The sequence below is a fragment of the Solea senegalensis genome, linkage group LG15 (genome assembly GCF_019176455.1).
Source record: "Solea senegalensis isolate Sse05_10M linkage group LG15, IFAPA_SoseM_1, whole genome shotgun sequence".
NCBI classification, from domain to species: Eukaryota; Metazoa; Chordata; class Actinopteri; order Pleuronectiformes; family Soleidae; genus Solea; species Solea senegalensis.
In genome coordinates this window covers 20,230,370-20,250,120 of record NC_058035.1, presented here as the reverse complement: position 1 = coordinate 20,250,120, position 19,751 = coordinate 20,230,370, and the positions used below count along the sequence as shown (strand labels likewise).

Sequence of the window (19,751 nt, the reverse complement as noted above, 5' to 3'; positions counted from 1 at the left end):
TTCACTCTAATAGGATGCCACTTGTATGACTTGTTTTTGAAGGTACATTATTATAACATCTGCTGCCACCCAGTGACAGACATGTGATATTACAGCTCCTCACCATTAATCCCTCAGTCCACGGAGAGTTATTTGTGTAATGGCTGATTAGTCACTGTGAGGGTCATCCTCTCTCTGATTAGACTGATTCTTAATGCAATGAGTGGAATGTCAATGGCTTCCTAACGAGAACCTGCATTCTCATTTGGACGTCTTAACCTTGACCTCTGCCAAATGGACAGCCGTGTCTGCTGCTCACACGCAGACACGGCTCACGGAGTGGTTAACCTCTCTCTAACAACCTCACTCCTCTAATCCTGTCGTCTGCAGGATCATTTAACTAATAGACACTCACATAAACGGTCAGTGAGTGGCTGTTAGAGGAGATGGCGCGTTCTTCGGGCCTTCCTCACATGCTGTGGCTTATCTGCACAGCGTCTTTAATGCTAAGTGTTCGTGTGTTATGACCAGTTAATACCTCCTTTGAGCACTTCAACCGTCACCAAATCAAAGCCAGGACGGGTCATAAAAATGAGTATGCTTAACTCTAAAGCTGCACTGTGTAACTTGTGTCACCAAAACACTCGCTACAGAAATAAAATTGATATTTTTTTGATATTTTAATTAACAAATTAAGGTCCCTGACAGTTTTAATCGCCGGGTGTCGCTACTTGATGTTTCCCCGTGATTCCCATCTCTCGGTAGGTACTGACGACTGGTCAGGTGATCTGAATTAAATGCTTGGTCCTGTTCATTTGACATGTTTATTCATGGATAGTGAAAAGTGTTAAGTTTTCCCCATCATTTGATCTACCCAGGTATAGTGTCATTTTCTGTTGTGTTAGCACCTCACATTGCTGTTGGCATAGCTATAAATGTCACTGTAATGGTGATTTGCCATAATACAGTTCTAGTGCTACTTGACTAGAGTCCACTGGGTTTGGTATCTGGGACGTTTTTTTCCATCACTTCAACACCTCGTCAACATGGGCAGCGTCCTCATAGCATGGCCTGCACAAAACGACTGTGTTTTTTTGTACTTTGTACTTTGTTTTATACGTGACACAAGCCATTCTTCTCGGTGTACTGTTCACTAAATGGTTCAGTACCTTCCTGCGTGACTGGAGCGCAGACATTTGACAGTCACTGAACAGAAATAGGGCATTGATTCAGCTCATGATCACCGGCCTTCAGCAGGGCTCGTGCACATTTTAACCATAGTGTGTAAAACTGCATGTGCACAGATGTGGTTTTATTTGTAAACATCTCGAAGGGACCATTTTAAATCTTGTTACGACCCGGCCCGTTATGGAGAGCAGTAACAAGAGATTGGGAATCAGAAATGAGGTGAAAAGGGACAACTGGACTGCTGTTAGGGTAAAGTCAGGCATTTAATTAACTAAGGAGGGTGCACATGCACAAGAAAACACAACAGAAGGAGGCTGTACAGGTGCTGACAAATAAACTAAAACACAAAGTAACATCAACCACTATTTTGTTCGTGAAAAAAAAAAAAAGGAACACCAAATAACTAAAGGAGGTCAGCACCCAGAAGCTTTACAAACACAAAAAAAGCACAAAACAAACAATCAGCTATCCTGCAAAAGAAACTCAACAAAAGAAGGAGAGGCCATCAAGGTACTCCGTGAACTAGTTAAACGTACAAAGATTTAACACACTTGCTAAAACAACTCATATAGTTTCCAGCCAGGTAAAACTAAACAAAGACTCAATTTCAATATGCTTTAACCCAACAGTATGTAACCACCAGCGAGGCAAACTGATCACTGTCTCACAGCCGCCATGAACTGAGGGCACACAAGTCATTTATGTTGCAGCTGGAGTGGATTGCAGAGTCTCGATTGGTAGATTCAGTAGACCCACAGCCACACCAATCACAGACGCAGGTGGACAGGATGCAGGAAGTACACCGCCTCTGCTTCAGCCGGACCAATCCTCATCAGGGAATCGCACAGCTTGCTTTGCATGCCTGGCAGAATCACTCATAGGAACATACAATGAACATGTAACAATCTGAAAACACATGATGCACAATTTTATACTTTTTTTTTTTTATTACATCATGGTCTTCCACATAAAAGACAGGCGTTCTCTGGTTTTCCCAGTATTCCTTGGCTCTGTATCTCAGCGGTAATACTGTCGATGAAGCTGTCCAGATGTTGGGTCTTGGTCGTCAGGCAGTCCCGATCTTTTGGAAAATATGCCGATGACGCTCCTGAAACCTGAGTTGGCTCTTCTAGAGCAGAAAGTAACGTAAACAAACATAAGAATTTGATCTTTCTAAATGAATTGTGTTACATCTTGGAAATTAGCCAGCAGTTTACTTTGATACTTCAGATTCGTAAGACGTTAGATCCTTACTGTTGCACACTGCCAGTTTGTTTCCTCCGATGTACTGCGTGTTCCATTTATATCCTGTCTCTTTACTGCATTCTTCATACAAACGGCTCCTCCTCATGAACATAAAGTCGTACCCCTGTGGAACCCCAAAAAAAAACCTCATCATCAACAAGTACTGTTGCTATTCCATCACAATTTTGTATAAATAAATGTAATAATATAAAATATGGTTATAATAAAGCCTGTCTATAACTCACATAGTTGCACATAGGTTTGCAGTAGCGCTTGTTGTTCACTGTGACACACGCCAACCCTCCGTTGTCGGGCACTTCGGCCTCAGGGCATTCTACGTATTAGTGAAAATAACATGAATAAGTATCATGAGACATCTCACAATCGTTCTTGTTTTTATTGCCCCTCACTCTTTTGAGCCCTTTCAAACAAAATGCTCTCCAAAGTTAATTCATGTGAGATAACGTGGCACACACTATTCTCAAGATATTGAGATTGAGATATCCTTGTGTGTTGTAGAGTCAAAGTTATGATTCATTTTACATAGCATTTTTAGTAGTGATATAAAGTAGCAATAATTGTGAAGAAATCACAAAAATAGACCGTTTCTGTTTTCTTTTTGTTCATAAATACGAGCCAAGTGAACTTTGAACTGTGAAGTATTTCCATAGTCTTTATATGAAAAATATAAGTTGTGCTGAAAAATGGTGGTTACACACACACACACACACACACACACACACACACCCCAGCCAGATCCTGACTATAACATCAAGGCAGCAATAATTTTATTTTAGACGGTCATCATGGCAACATGCTGGTGAAAAAGAAGCAGAAAAGGAAGGAAACGGGGAAGAGAAACGAGAGTGAGGGGCCACACATGAGTAAACATCGGAGCGGCTTGCAAAACAGATGCTGAACAGCATGGACATGGCTTATGTTTGCAGGTTCTACTGAAAACTAGAGACGTGCAGTCGGGAGAGGATCAGCAATTACTTAAAAAAGTCTCACTATTCCTTTAAACTGCAACCAAAAGGACGCCATATTTTATCGGAAGCTGTGATGAGAGCATCCTCAGAGGAATTGTAGTTCTTCTGCTTTCCAGGTAGAGTTCACCACAGCAACTTGAATGCGATCAGTTCACCCAGCTGCTGCTCACACACACACACACACAGGCACATCCACCTACCTTTCAGCTGCTCTTTGTACAGTAGATCAGTCACGGTCCTCATGGACTGCAGCAGTGCAGCAGTCTGCTGTGGACTCAATGCACACTCTGCTGCCTCCTGTTGGCCAGTAGCATTCTTACCAGAGACGTCTAAGGACGTAACACACACACACACTGATCATCTATATATATATATATACACACATATGTATATATATATATATATATATACACATATATATATATACATATATATATATATACATACGCTATATATACAGTGTGTGTGTGTGGTCATATCATCCTACCTTTCAGCTGCTGTTTGAGCAGATGATCAGTCACATTCCTCAAGGACTGCAGCAGTCCAGCAGTGTGCTGTGCAGTCCACGCACACTCTGCTGCCTCCTGTTGGTCACTAACATGCCCACTGGAGAAAGCTAAGGCTGTAACAGACACACGCGCACACACACACACACACATACCTGCTGATTCTGGAATCCAACTTTAAACAGTTCCTTGTTTTAGCCACATTTCATTATATTCATAATTTCCCACAAACCCATATAGACCCGTGTCATGTTACATGGTATGGAAAGTTTTAACATCACACGTTTATGGTTGCAACTAATTAATTAATCAATATGGTTGTTTGCTCCATAACAAATTAGAAAATGTTAGTCAGTGAGCGGGTGCTCAAGCCCCACAACATTTAAGAAGCAGTCGAAACTGTGGTTAAATGGAAACCAAACATGTGACCATCTCATTCTTATTTCTTTGTTAGACAGTAGCTAAGAAATCTGAAAATGTGTACATTTAAGTACCTGTTAAAGTACCTCAATAAAAAAGATAAATAAACAAATAACCAATAATGGAATTACCTGCTACTGAACAAAGCCAAATAAATACTCCCTTCATCACCATGGCAGCTCTGAAACCCCCAGAACTGAATGCAGAAATATGGGGCAGCTGAATTTACTTAGGTGGTGCAAAGTTTACAGAATTAGCAAATATTTTGTCAGCATTTCCCACATCCAACTTATGTAACATGACCCTTGGCTCATCTACAAATGTGGACTTCATTGGGTTTTGTCTGAGTGCTGACTTCTTTTGCAACTGACTTTAAGATATTGACATGATATTAAGATATTCTGAATAACAATGTTTTGATGTTTACTTTCAAAAACTCCCAGGTCAGTGACAGAATGCAGACATGGCTTGACTTTGGCTAAAACTTTGGCAAAGCTGTTAAAGCTAATTTTCACAACAGAGTTAATCTGTTTACAGGTCTGAAATAAGAGGCCAAATCAGCACCAACAATTGAAATGGAGACATTGCACATGCTAGGACCAAACAAGATGCACCCTGATTTACCTTCTTTTAAATTGAGGATATTTTGGGAGAGCCACTGTTAAATATCACTGATACAGTTACACAGAGCGTTCAGGGCATCACCTCCAGATCATCTGCAATAACAATGAAAAGACAAATTGTGCTTCCTTATTGTAGCCTCTAAAGGTAGCATGTGCAATGAAAAGAGTGTTGGGCCAAGTATAGAGCCCTGTGGCATTCCACAGAGATGATGAATCATAACAGAGACACTTCTGTTTGTCAAATAAGAGGTGAACCATTTAACTGCAGTACTACTGATACCTACATAATGTTTCAGATGAGGACTGTATCAAAAGCTGCTGTGAGGTCCAATAGCACCAACACAACAGGGTTCCCAGCATCTACAGAAAGTGCAACGTTATTGTGATACCCAAACTGAGTTTAGTCCAGTTGAGTCAAGCCGAACAGTGCTAGGAGGATATATGGAAAAGTGCCCTAACTGTGCCCTGCACAAAAACTGGGTCCTGGACGTGTGTCTGGTTTGCTCGATATTCTCTCCGGCTCGGTCATATTTGGACAGAAAAATGTGGCCATGAGCTGCCGCGCTCTACTACACACGCTGTGTGCCTGATTCACATTGTCAGTCAGTAAGGATGACTTGGTGAATAATTCACTGTGAACGTTATTCATTATGAATGGCTCATGTTCTGGGAATCTGATAAATTATTGAAGCCTTCGGGAAGAGTGATTGAGTTCATTAACGTGGAATTACCTCTTTATCTTTGAGTTGAGGAGCAAAGATAAAGTCCTTAAAATGGACCTTGAGAGCTGCCAGTATCTTTGTAGCCCAGTTTCCGCTTCCCTTTATCCACAAACTTGGACAGCACATATACACACAGTTGATTCCATGATTACAGTGAATTAATGACAAAATATCTATCTAAAAAAAGGGTTGGGGGGCGGAGCTGGAGATGCTGAGAATTCCGTTGGGAGTGACCAGGATGGACAGGATTAGAAAGTAGCATACTGTATTTGAAGGACATCTCAAGTATCTCAAATAATTGCTGTCATCCTTTGAACTGCACATGCAGGATATTGTGAGTTTTATCAACTATATCAACTATATATGATATTGTGAATGCTCACAAGGACCCATGCTGTCTGTTTGCTCTAGCCTCTCCAAGATGTCAGTCAGTCAGTCATCATCTACCGCTTTATCCTCCACCAGAGGGTTGCGGGGGGTGCTGTGCCAATCTCAGCTACATCGGGCGATAGGCGGGGTACACCCTGGACAGTTTGCCAGTCCATCGCAGGGCCACACACAACTAGAGACAAACAACCATTCACTCTCACACTCACTCCTATGGTCAATTTAGAGTGTCCAATTCACCTAATCCCCACATTGCATGTTTTTGGACTGTGGGAGGAAGCCGGAGAACCCGGAGAGAACCCACGCACACACGGGGAGAACATGCAAACTCCATGCAGAAAGGCCCTTGTTCCAACCAGGGCTCGAACCCGGGTCTTCTCGCTGCAAGGCGAGAGTGCTAACCACTACTCCACCGTGTGGCCCCTCTCCACAATGTATAAATGAATAATGCTACATACACATGATTCCGTTTTCCTTTAAAAATTAAAAAGTTCTGGATGTATGTAGGTTTCCTACCCCGGTCTGGGACCTTTCTGTGTGGAGTTTGCATGTCCTGCATGTGCATGTGGGTTTCCTCCAAGTTCTGTGATCTAAGCTTCTGAGATGTGAAATGTCTCTGGTTTATTTTTCTCCTCCATGACTCGGATTTTCGGCTATGAGCCAACATGGAAAACATGGTTACATGATGACATTAAGGGTGCATTCACACCAGCCCTTCTAAATCGAATCCTAGTTCGTTTGCTCATTTGGGGAGCAACCAAACTCTGATCCACACCACAAAAGCAAACTCTAGTCCGCCAAAAAATGTCAGCCTCAGTTCGCTTTAAGTGAACCAAATACAGGGTATTGTGGGTAAACACAACCAAAGCATATGCGCGCATAGAACAACAGCCGGGAGAAATGGCTGAGCCCACTGTTGCAGCGTATATGTGTCTTATGTTCACATAAAAAACAAAACAAAGACTGCTAGAATTTGATGCGACTCCATCCTTTGCTCTTATGTGGAGAAAACAGAAGTTGTCGTGCATTAACCAACAGGTGAGCGAGTTCTCTTGTTCATTGTTGACTCGCCTTCAGTGATTCTTGATGCAGTGCCAAACTACTACGAATTTGCCTTGATCCCTACGATCCTTAAAAAAACAAAAAAAATACCTCATTTGGATTGTGAAGATTTCTTTGGACAAATAATGTGAGAAGTAAAGTCTGATTTTCAACTTCTTTTCTCAATCAGTAGAGTCGCCCCCTGGCTTATTGAAGAGAGAATACAGGTTCCAGATCCTTCCACATTGGCTTCAATCTCCATTTTTATGAACAGATCTTTTTTAAAGTATTCTTCACAAATTGCTTTGAAAACTCACAAAACACATATTTATTTCATTTTATTCCATTTATATCACTTGTTCAACCAACTGTGCGGCTGAATCATGGGAAACGCATCATGGAGGTGAAGCACAGCAAACTCCTTCATGTTATTTATTCATGTTGGGTGACGAAGCATGCAAATTGAACGTTAACACTGATGTGTGTCAACACGTGCGTCCTCGTTTCGGTGGGGTTTGTCATGTGATCTCATTGACATTTGCCTCATGCAAATAAATTATGCGTTTCCCTCGCATGACGTGCAGGATTCATCCAACCGCAATAGAACAAAAAAAAACATTAGTTTTGTATATTGCTCCTTTATATACGTTTTATCATTGTCTTCCTTGGAAATTCCAACAAAATGAGGATATTTGAATAAATCTGCATCCCTTGATGCCTTTGAAATAACTGCTGCAAATGCTTTTCCTCCCAAAATTGGTGCAATGTCTGTATTTGCAATCATCCTTTTTGAGAGATATTGGCTTATGAATGTCAGCCAGTGAACACTGATGTATTAGAATTGATGTATTGCTTTGGAATGAGCTCCCTTTTTCCCCCCCACAACAGTCTGAAAAGAAATCAAATGAGTAATAGGAATAAATTTGCTGCAGGGCTGGAAGAAGTGAGAATGTAGATGACTGGGCCTCAACCCACGTTACACTTTATTTTTGAGTGCGGCGTTCCTCTTCCGATCGTTAAGGTCAGTTTGAAGAGTGACATCATCAAAACAAAGTTAATCACTGAGCGTCTGAATGCGATATCCTTACTGACAGAGACGAGTGGCAGAACTCTCCCAGGCGCCATCAGCTTCACATGTGAGAACTTAACTAGATCCTCCGTCTCGACACGGGCATTTTTATGAGCCTCGGAAGTCTTATTCAAATAGTGCTCATTTACAGTCGCATAAAGAGGAAAATTAAACCCATAACTCACATGTTGACATCGCCACATACAGCGCATATGCACAACACATTCACCGTACACTTTTCACACAGCATTCGGTGTCTGATGACGTATTAACCCGGTCAGGCTTAGTGCATATCAAGCATAAAAACCCAGTGGGAACATAAAAGCAAAGCTGTTTAGTTTGTCACTTTCTTTTTTTCAGCCAACATGGCTGACACAGGGAACATGAGTTGCTTTTTTAATAATAGATCATGTGATTCAACGACAGAGTTTATATTTAAACTACTGTATATGTTGAAATATGTATATTGGCAGCTTCTGTAGAGCTGAACAAAAAAAATCATAATAATTGCACACACTTGACATTATATGGTCACATTATAGCAATGTTTTTTTTTGCTGAAAACATGTATTTGTAATTTTTATACTATGGTTTCTCACATTCTGGTTGTCAGTCAGAAAAAATATTAAATTACAATAATAATTGTTTTTTTTTTTATGTTTAGTGACTAGAGACGTGTGCGCCACTATTTTTTTCTGGTTTGGACATTAATGAGTTTCAGAGTGGGTTAAATAGAAACTTTAGTGTTAAACTAAATATTATTTAAAGCCACAGCAAGGGAAGGCTCCACAGCTGGGGAATCCTCAAGCCGCTTTTGGAGAACTAATCTAAAAATCCTTTTCCTGTCCTGGGGACTATTAGAAGACTCAGACTCTCCAGGCAAATGGCAAATGACCAAGTGAGAGAACTCAACAAATTAAAAAAAGAAATCACTGGAAGCTAAGGGTTGCCCACCATGCCAGCTGCCTTGTTTTTTAATGTTACAATTCACAGATGTTCTGTGGCATCTCATTGAAAGGCCATTTCCCTGGTTACTTGATGTGGAAGGCAAACGTCCAATTGAGGTCTGAGTGACCACAGCAGAAACACTCCAGCAGGCAGCGGCAAACAAGCCCAGCAGGAGACGACTTGGCTGATCTGCGTTTGTCATCAAACTTGCAACAAAAGTTAGACTCTGGAGACTCGGCAGGGAAAAAAAAAATGCAAACAAACATGTTTTTTCCCCCAGGAGCTGAAAAGCCGAATGCTGGCCTGAGTTTGGTACATATTTTTGACTTTTTTCTGCAGATTTGATTTTGCATATAATTTCATTTGAGCTATGCTCTCTGTTGGATTTCTGTCTTTGCCTGAAAAAACAACTTATAGGGAATCAATATTTGCAATACGTTATTTCCAAATAGAAATGTAAAAGTGGAAGGGCCTATGAGTATCATGACAGATGTAATTTGATTTACTTTATTTTAAAGATATAACATCTAAAGTACAATTAGCGATAGTATCTGGTAGTGTTGTAGTCAAGACCACCTAAACCGAGACCAAGTCGAGACCAAGACCACAGTGTATCGAGACCAAGACAAGACCAAGACTTTGAGGGGTCGAGACAGAGTCAAGACCAAGACCAGACCAGTGTCCCACACTGCATGACACACTTATGTGTGCAATGGGGAACATGCAAACCACAAGGTTGACCTATATTATATGTATTTATAATGAAATGTCTTGATAAACTAATCAAAAGGCACTGCAGAGATGAATTTCACGTGTGGGAATGTTCCTTTTTTCTTCTATGAGCAAACAAATACAAACACTAAGGAGCTGAAATCAACTTAACCATCTTTATTCAACACTGTATTGAATGATTTACCATCCACCTAACACAGTACATTTTTTTGTGCAAGCAGTTTCAAAAATGATGACATCATATGCCAAACCAGAACAAACTGGACTTTAAAGTAGAGTTTGGCTTAGAAATATCAGAGACTGCAACATTCTGTGACCTAAACATGCACGATGGGGTCTCATCATGGTGCCCCCTCTACTAAAAACCTGAGGAGGCAGGGACTGACAGCACCTGCAGTGCCAACTTGTGGAGTTGTGGGAATCGGTCATGGTTTTTGGCCCAGAAGATGAGTGCATTGTCAGTGTCAGAGTCATTGATGGCATCAAAGTTTTTGCTTATATGTGTTATAACACTTGAATTCTGGGTTGAGTTGCGCTTCTTGCGAGCCTTGTCGTGTGACCGAAGGCGTGGGCATTTGACAAAAATTTCAAATGAGTCAAGTCATTTGTTGTACCCAAAAAAAAATCACAGTAATGATGTCAACAAGTTAATCCAAAAATCCACAGGCAATTTATTGATATCCCCACAGTTGTGGTCTTGACCGGTCTTGAAATAAAATCCAGAGTTCGCTTTGTCCAAGACCGAGACAAGACAGAGTAAAAATGCAGTCGATTCCGAGACGAGACCAAGACCTTCAAAAAGTGGTCTCAAGACCGATCTCGAGTACTACAACACTAGCATCTGGTACCCGGTACGCTTTTTATTAGCAGTAGATCAGTTAAAACAGGGGTGTCAAACATACGGCCCGGGGGCCAGATCCGGCCCGCCAGAGGGTCCAATCCGGCCCACAGGATGAATTTGTTGAAATTTCACACTACGATTACAATCCAAACGTAATGTCAAATACAATATTTTTCTCTTCCAGATACCTGTGACTAAATGTTTGTGCCTTTATAGATCCAGTGTGATGTGTAAATAGTACATTTAGGCACGATATTGTTGAAATTGCACTTATATTTCTCAAGAAATGTCATGTTTTATAAAAATATCCTTCATTAAATGTAAAACAAAGGAGAAAAAAAGCAAGGAGTTCTTGTTGTTCATTGGTTATTATGCTATTATTTCACTATTTTTACTGGTCCGGCCCACTTGAGATAAAATTGTGCTGTATGTGGCCCCTGAACAAAAATGAGTTTGACACCCCTGAGTTAAAAAGACTTAACAATCCTAAAAGTGTGTGTTAATCTCCAACAATTACCAGAGAAATGTCTAAAATCGACCAATCACTCGTCACTAGTTTGTGTGTCTACAACCAGCACGTTTGTTGACGCGTGTGCTGTCGCTCTCCGTACATCATCCGGATCATTGGTCTGATTGGTTGTTGCGTACATTTTTTGTTTGCGAGGCATTTTTGTTCTGCGCCTGTTGGTCACACCCCTTGGAAGTGGAAGGTTTCTTCTCCACTTCCAGAGATATTGGTGTGGAATTAGCCACACTAGTGCTAACATGATCCGAAATGTTCGCAAAATCCGGGACTTTCTACTTCACGTAATTGACCATTTAATATTGATCACTTTTTTTTATGACATCATCCACTTGACTGTTTCTACTGCCCTCAGGACAGCGCGCTCATTCACTCATTACCACTACCCCTACGTCGTGGGGGAGCTGGAGCCAGTCCCAGCTGACCTACAATCATTCACTCTTTCATTCACACCCGTCATTATTTTAGCGTCCAATGAACCTCTGCACGCACACGGCTTTGGTCGACCTGGGATTCGAACAGGTGACCTTGTTGCTGTGAGAAGGTCATCGTCGTGTGTCCCAGTACAAAGCGCTGTGACCGCAAAACGTAAGTAGATCTCCTCAGATGGAGTGGAAACCAGGGAGGAGGGCAACTTCCTGTTAAAAAACTTAAAGTAGATAAAAGAAAAAAACAATCATCAGTGCCGTGGGACACGAGTTAAACCCGGGCCTGCTGCTGTTCAGAAGCGGAGAGTGTGTATGAAGGCAGGTCCGGAGACAAACAGGTGTTCGGGGACAGCAGTGCCTTTTTAAATTCATATTTGCATCTTATAAATATTGGATAAATGAACGGTTTCCTCCGTCTGGTGTGTGTTCGCCGCTGTTGCATCAGCGCGGGGATGTTCCCACACTCCGGCGCGTGCAATCCGCATGTTCATTCGATGGAAGTGACTTGAAGTGACCACCAACTCGCTCAGTCGCATCCACTTTGAAAGCCGCAAATGTTGTAATTCAACGCGTCCTTTTTTCTGTAAGTGGCACTTACACTGGCAGGTTTGCAGATTTTGTACGGAATAGAATGAAAGCAGAGAGCGGAGATGAACACTGAGTGGATTCGTCACTCAACTGTTCCCGTCACACAGACGAGACCGGGAGAAGACGGTCTCTTTTTGGAAATGACCCCGCTGTGCTTTGCGTTTACAGGCCGCCTTTTTCAACTGTCCTATCCCCATGCCTCCATTTAGTTCTTTGTTTAGTCACAAAGGGCCTTTTTCTTTGAACTGATAAGATCTGATCTCCAAAATGTCACAATTAAATATCCGTATTAAAGCCTCGCTGCTTCTGACAGTATTTACGCTCGAGTCTTTATCCGGAATCTTTCATGGCGACATCTGCTGTGCCTTCAAAATGATCAGCAACTGCTGTGATGTCTGCGTGCGTGTGTGAAAATAAATCAGCCTTGTGATAAAAGCAAAGGTGTAATTAAAATGAGCTAATCGACCTTATTAGCGATTTATCAGCCGCAATGGCATTCAGACATTCCCCCCCAGAGGCAACGACGATCCTCCCAAAACAGGAAGCGTCTTTGAGACGGGTAGCGCGGCCGTCTTCGTGAATACCAATGACCTCCAACGGCTCGGCTTTGTGCGGCTTTTGACAGCGGAGTAGCAGGTTTCCTCGACCGGCTAATTCGTCACAATAATGCCTGTGAGGGAGGCGCTGAGCGGTGCCACAGGGAGTATTTGGAGAAAGGTTAGACTGCGAGGAAAGCGTGTTGCCATCACACACGCCATTCATCACTGCATTGATACCATGCAGTCACAACAGGCTTCTGTGTGTGTGTGTGTGTGTGTGTGTGTGTCAAGGTCAACTGAACCCATTGTTTCTTTTTGTAGGTATATAGTAGTGCTGGGTGGTATAACCAACATTTGACATGGTATTTTTCAAACATTCTAACCCTTTTTTAACAGTACACAGTAGTTTTCTCAGTCTCACTTAATACAATCAAAGGAGTCGCCCCCTGATGGCCATTCAGCAGAATACAGGTACTGCACTGGCTGCACTTTCAGGACCTGTCCTGTGTGTAGTTTAGTTAGGTACAGTTTAGATTTGTTTATTTTTGGTCTAACAAAACAATACAATAAATCCACAATACCATATAACAGAAGGGTTTATCTTGTCAAACATATTGTTCCTGTGCATCATTTTTAGTCACAAAGACAAGACCATCATCTCCAACAATGTCCGCGTGACGTAGTTGTTGTCGGGAAAATTCACGGTGTTAAACCTACATATTTGGTATTATACCTGGAAACACACAAAACATACGTACAGTACTGTACCACAATGAACCATTCCACTCGGTGGAAACACATCTGTCAAAAACACAAAAAAACAGTACAACACTCCCCTAATTTCAGTTTTGCATCCAACAAAATCTGTCAAATTTGCTCCAGAATTTGCCGGGGCTCTCTTTTTTGTAAAAGAGATTTATATTTATTTCCACGCACACACACACTGCTGTGCGTTTGCGGGCTTGTATACTAACAGCGTGCGTTGCGGTGTTGAGCAGCAGCATTTCATAACCTCAGGGGGGGAAACACGTCTTACGGGTAAAATCGCTACCATGTGCACAGATGATTGCGCCACCTGAAGCTTCGAGGCTAATTGACTAATTGTTTGTCTGCAAGCTAAAGCAGCTGGTGTTGGATTCAAGGTGAATGTGAGCAAATGCTGTCATTGGGAAAATGTGACTCACACACCACCAACACTTATATTAGAAACTGCTTGGTTTTACTCCTTACGGAATAATAGAATATTGGCAAATAAGTAACCACTGTGAAAAGTTATTTTCCAGACATTTCAACCACTGACAGATAAGAAGTGTGTCTGCTGAAAAAATGGAGAAAGACATAATAATGTTTTCCGGGACAATTGAATTGTTATTTTATGGATTTACTGCTTTATAGAGAAATGGTGAAAAGATCATGAGACATAAAACATAGTCGTGAGCTGCAGTCGTTCACTGTTTTATGGAAACATGCCGCTTTTTATATTTAATTGTGATTATTAAGATTCTTAAGGTCTATCCACATCGCGGATAGGTTACATCTTTTTTTAGTGAATAATAATAATTAATTTAATAATAAGGTCACAGCAAATCATGAGGAAAGACACAGCTCCCCATTCCCCAGTCACTCACGTCAGACAAGCAGAGATTTCCATCTGCTTTAATAGCAGGATTAGAGTAAGAACTACTGAACAAATTGTCATGAAACTTTGAAGCTATTGCGCAGACTAAAGATTAGATGTAGTTTGTTGTTTTAATTGCTTTTTTGATCGGCTTTGTATTGTTGACGCAAAAACCTCGGTATAGATGCAAAAACAGCCAAATATTCCACAAAGGTATTTACATGTTCTTGTTTTAAGAAGGATTATCAGTCAGTCAAGTCAGTAGAAAATGTTTTGCTTGGTTAAAATACTTGGAATGGGCTTGTAAATCTGCATCCACTTTCAGACTGTAATGTGCCGTAGACATTTAAATACTGTTTTAATATTTAAAAACTAAACAAGCAAAGGAATGATATCATGCAAGAACTGTTAAAACAGATCAACATGCAACTAATCTCTTATTTCTTATCTAAATAATAGATAAGAAAAAAAATGTCACACAGTGGCAGCGCTTTAAAGTGTCAGTTTTCCTCTAATAAAATGCTGTTTTCTGCTGAGAAGAAAATGAGGACATTTGTGATTAACTAGAAACAAATGGCACAAAGCCTTGTCATTGAATCATGTTGCAGATCCAGTGGTTAGACTTTGCAGTTGGCCCTCAGGTGGACCATCTGTCCAGAAAGACTCACAGATGGCCTCACATATTTAGTGGCCCCGGGTTCCCACACACACACACTCACTAATGCATGTACATGCACACTAAGAGAGGAAAACTGGAGGCTTTCCACATCAGCCCACTGCAAAACAATTGAGTCTCTGTCTGTCACAGATACACACAAACGCACACACACATAGAATGAAAAGAGTTTATGTGAAACCAGACTTTAATGTTGTTAAAAGGTAATGGTTGACATTATGAATGATTAGCTTTTATTGATAGAGCGATTAACGACTAAACAAGAGGCAGGTGCTGTTAATGTTTGGCATCTGTCACAAAGACTCTGCTCAGGATGCAGGTGTTGTGTCATAATAATATGAATACATATTTATTTGTAGCTCCTTTCAAAACAGAGTTACAAAGTGCGCCGCAAAGAAGCTAATTCCAAGCGCGGAAAGGTAGAATAAAAAAAGGTAAAGTTTCAAGCCCACCATGGATTAAACATACACCATGCAATAAAAGTTCTAAGGGGAAATTTGAAAACTTTGATACAGAAAATTTCATAATTTGAATACCAAAGGTGAATATTTTTAAATCCAGATTAAAAATATTTCATCAAATTTGTATATTTTGCTGAGCTGTTGTTTTTTTTAAAAATCTTCTAATCATATTCTGTGCTCCGTTATTTTTTTTGTTTCTTTTTATTAGAATTTTATTTATTAAATGTGTATCTTTTAATGTTCCCATTTTTTTTTATATATATATATATATACACATATATATATATATATACATAAGGGCAGCCAATGAAGCGGGAGGGAGTTGGGCTTATAACCGGAGGGTTGGAATCCACAGCAGGTCAAGGGCTGAGATGCCCCTGAGCAACACAGCCAGTCCCCGTTGCTCATTGTTAATTTGACATTCTATAAATATGCAGACCATCAGCTGTGGCGACCCCTAGAGAGGGAGAAGCCTAAAGAAAACAAACAAAAAAAAAGTGTATGAAATGCACTGCACAAATAAAGCTGCCTTGGCTTGTAGTGGACCATACATTACAATCACCGAGCAAACAGACATTCAGGCACAATCTGGCAAAGACTGGACAAATGAGCCGGGCATTTAAGCAGGAAGGAGTGGATGGTGCTAATCAAGCAAATCAGCGGCAGGTGAATTGGAGGTAGTGGCGGGAAATGACAGACACTCCCACAAACACACCCACTCACTCCTGACAGGGAAACAAAGCAGACAGCCATAGAACAAGCAGCGAAATAGAAAACAGGAAGAGAGACAAGGTTTCATCACAGATCCTAACAAATGAGACTGGATTTTGGAGCTTAGTCTGGCCCAGCTGTAGGATTTCAGACAGCAATCATAGGTTTATAGCAGGTGACAAATAAAGACAGGAGACAATAGACAATTTCAAACTTTAAACACAAACAAACATTCAAATCAGTTTTTAAAACTCTCAGGTACCCAGTGAAAGGCAGCCATGTTTGGTGTCATGCTGCAGTGAAAGCATTATTATTTATAAAAGCAAAGCAAACCAAAGGTCAAAAAGGTCACTAAAGTACGAACTGTAGTAGAATCACCATTCTACGACTGATGTAAACTGAGGTGTTCTTCAAATCAGATCTTGCCCGGGACAAGATTGGTGGTTTGTTCTCAAAGCACAAGAGCTTTGTCACCCCTGGTCTTTGACTTTTCATTCCAATGCAGCCAAAGTTTCTTAACTTTATCAAATCCGTTATACCTCCTACACCTTTAAAGCTTGTCCAATTGTCCTTTGATTCATCTTGCAGGGCTTTAATATGTTTTAGGATCATCAGTGTTATTTTGAGAGTAATTCAGACTCATAGAGAACATGTTTTTGGATGACTTTAGTTTGGCAGATATGTGTTCTTGCAGTTCAACCCTGACAGGTTTGAATGTGGGTTTTGACAGGCAGCTGTTTTCCCCTCGTTTCAGTATGCTGTGTACAACCACTGAATGTTTCAGTGGCATGCTGTACTGGCCTACTTTAACCCCAGGTGCAATGTGTGCACATGAAGTGCATGTTAAAACTCCAGCACCAACATTCTGTATCAGGCGCAATCTTTGTCTCAGTCATTTGCTGATACTGGAGTCAGCTGCACTACTTAGTCAAATCTTAAAGCCCACATAGACCGGAAGCTCCAATTAACGCTGCGTTTGTGTGTGTATCTGCGTCATTACCTCGTTTATGAAACCCTAAAGTTTAAGAACAAACAGTTCAGCCACTGCTGAGAAAATAGTGTTGTATTGTTTTCCTGGGCTCTGCGAAGCGGATTGGCACTTCCTTAATTTGATGTCGTCATCTGAAATCCTCACCACTCCTCTCACCACCGTAGCGCCTCCTGGTGCGGGCACTAGTCCGGGCACATCCGGTTGCGTACATTCAACCGCAGAAGAAGAAGAACTACTCTCGTTGTAGCTGCTGAGATGCAGAGCATCCACCGTGCCAGAGGGGGAGCTGTGTATCTGAGAGCTGGCCTATCTATTACGTCACTTCCAGGTACCTGGCCAATCACAGGACAGTGGGAAAGCTCTCGTTGGCTGGCCAATCACAACACAGTCCACGTTCTGGGGGTGTGGTTTTGGTCTGAAACAGCGCGGCTGACGAGAGCGTCAGTGAGGAGATATTTTGATCGGCTCGTTTGCAGCGACTAGGAGGTTTTTAACCATGAAAACGAGTTAATATATGTAAGTAGACCTCCATAACTAACATATATGTGTGATACAAGCATTCTATGTCACCTTTAACATAATATTTTTAAAAGCTTCTTTGATTTTTACAACATTATTGAGAGAAGATGAACCTAACAATTCAAACAATGAGCAAACAGGTATCAGTGGAGAGAAAAAAAAGGAACTATCACAAAAATTGGACGCGCTAACTTGACTGTGGGTGTGAGAGTGAATGGTTGTTTGTCATGTGGCCCTGCGATGGACTGGCGATCTGTCCAGGGTGTACCACGCCTACTGGACTATGTCAGCTGAGACCTCCTGTAGAGGATAAAGCGGTAGAAAATTGATGGATGGGACATTCCTCAACCGTCACATGGTTGATGTAGTGGTTAGCACAGACCCAGGTTCACGACCCGGTCAGAACATAGGCCTTTCCTGCACGTTTTCCCCATGTGTGCGTGGGTGTTCTCCAGTTTCCTCCCACTGTCCAAAATCATTCAGATTTGGGGATTAAGCATATTGGACACTCTAAAGTGGGAGTAGATGGTTGTTGTGATGGACTGGTGGTGTATCGTGCCTATGTCAGCTGGGATTGGCCCCAGCAACCCTCATGTGGAGGATAAAGCAATAGAAAATGTATGAGTGGAAAGAGCAGGGGTGAGCAAGTGCCAATGTTTTTTTTTTTTTCTTATTTAAACCTTTTTACTTTATCTAAACTATTCAATATTGCACAACATTGCAAATTTTAAAAAATGTGTTGGTTTAAAAAAGTAACTTGAATTAGCCACATGATGTTTTAGTGTCTTTGCCGTTTTCATATTATTGGATATTATTGCCGGTCGGCCACTTTTGACCCATGAGCCACCAGTTGCTGACCATTGATATATATACAGTGTGCACACTTAAGTAGAGCCAACCCATTTTCCCCTAGTGTGAACGATTTGTTCCAATTTATGACTTAATGGCTGTCAAACTTCTCTACTATAAATAACCATTAGGATTTAATTTACACTGGTATTGGTATTGGTATTTTTCACCAATCTTAAGTTTTACACTCAAAGTTTAACAATATAATCTCCAGGTTTAATGGCCAGAAATCAACACTGCAGCAATTTCATATCACATATTGGTCCTTTTTTCCTTTCCCATTGATATTTTATCATTCTGCTCAGAGTGGCCCTCTCTCAGTTGTCTGACCTGTGCTCAGTCTGCTTCAGTTCCCTTCACAGCTCCAGAGCTCTGCTTCCTTTTATCTCCCAAGTCATTTTCCTTTCAGTGATTTTGTAATCAGCTTTCATCATGACCATCTCCAGTCCAGTCTTAATAGGTTTCCCTGTGGCTCCTTGTCTCAGTACACCATTAGCCTCTTTAATGGAAGTGTGACACCCCCCCGCCCTGCTTCCTCCCTCCCCCTCAGCTCGTCCAGAGCTCTGGACACTGCAACAGTGAGCGAAGGGAAAATGTCAAATGCTGTTCTTATTCAACATGATGTTGGCTTTTATGGCTCCTCTAAGTCTTGATAAATCAATCATGTGTCAAGAAAGAACTAATGATAAAGTTGAACTCAGAAAGTCAGAGCAACCCCACAAACCCCAAAATAGGATTCGAAGACAGCTGTCACTCGAACATCACAGTAAATCAGTCGTACACCTATCAACATTTGTAGCTATGCTGTTTCTGTACTCAAAATACCAAATAAAGCATTGTTATTGACTTTTATTGCTAATGATATAGCCAGGGATTGTCACATAAGTTTGCATCCATAGTTGTTTCCATTTTCTCACACGGCTAATCCAAAGCTCTTGTTTTTAAGTGTTTTGCCAAACTTTCCTTAATGCTTTCCTTAACAGCTATAACAAGGAAATATGTAAAAATGAAACAATGAGATGCTATAATAGTGTTCTTTTTTGCAGTGTATAATATGAACAAATGGAAATGGACTATATTGTGGAGCAAATAATACACAATATGTTGTTATTTGTTTCAAGACTTCAACATTTACATGGGACTGAGACAGAAAAGCCT

At 41.1% G+C, this 19,751-nt stretch overlaps 1 protein-coding gene across 1 annotated transcript; it reads right to left on the bottom strand.

Moving 5' to 3' along the window:
• Nucleotides 1-1,413: 1,413 nt before the first annotated feature.
• Nucleotides 1,414-4,516, bottom strand: si:ch1073-126c3.2 (uncharacterized protein LOC555816 homolog). Its single transcript, XM_044046238.1, has 6 exons — nt 4,459-4,516; nt 3,889-4,023; nt 3,602-3,730; nt 2,658-2,746; nt 2,422-2,536; nt 1,414-2,296 (listed from the first exon to the last, which is right to left on the bottom strand). Exons 1-6 carry the CDS (start codon nt 4,499-4,501, stop codon nt 2,121-2,123), a joined length of 687 nt encoding a protein of 228 aa, XP_043902173.1. The 5' UTR covers nt 4,502-4,516; the 3' UTR covers nt 1,414-2,120.
• Nucleotides 4,517-19,751: the final 15,235 nt, after the last annotated feature.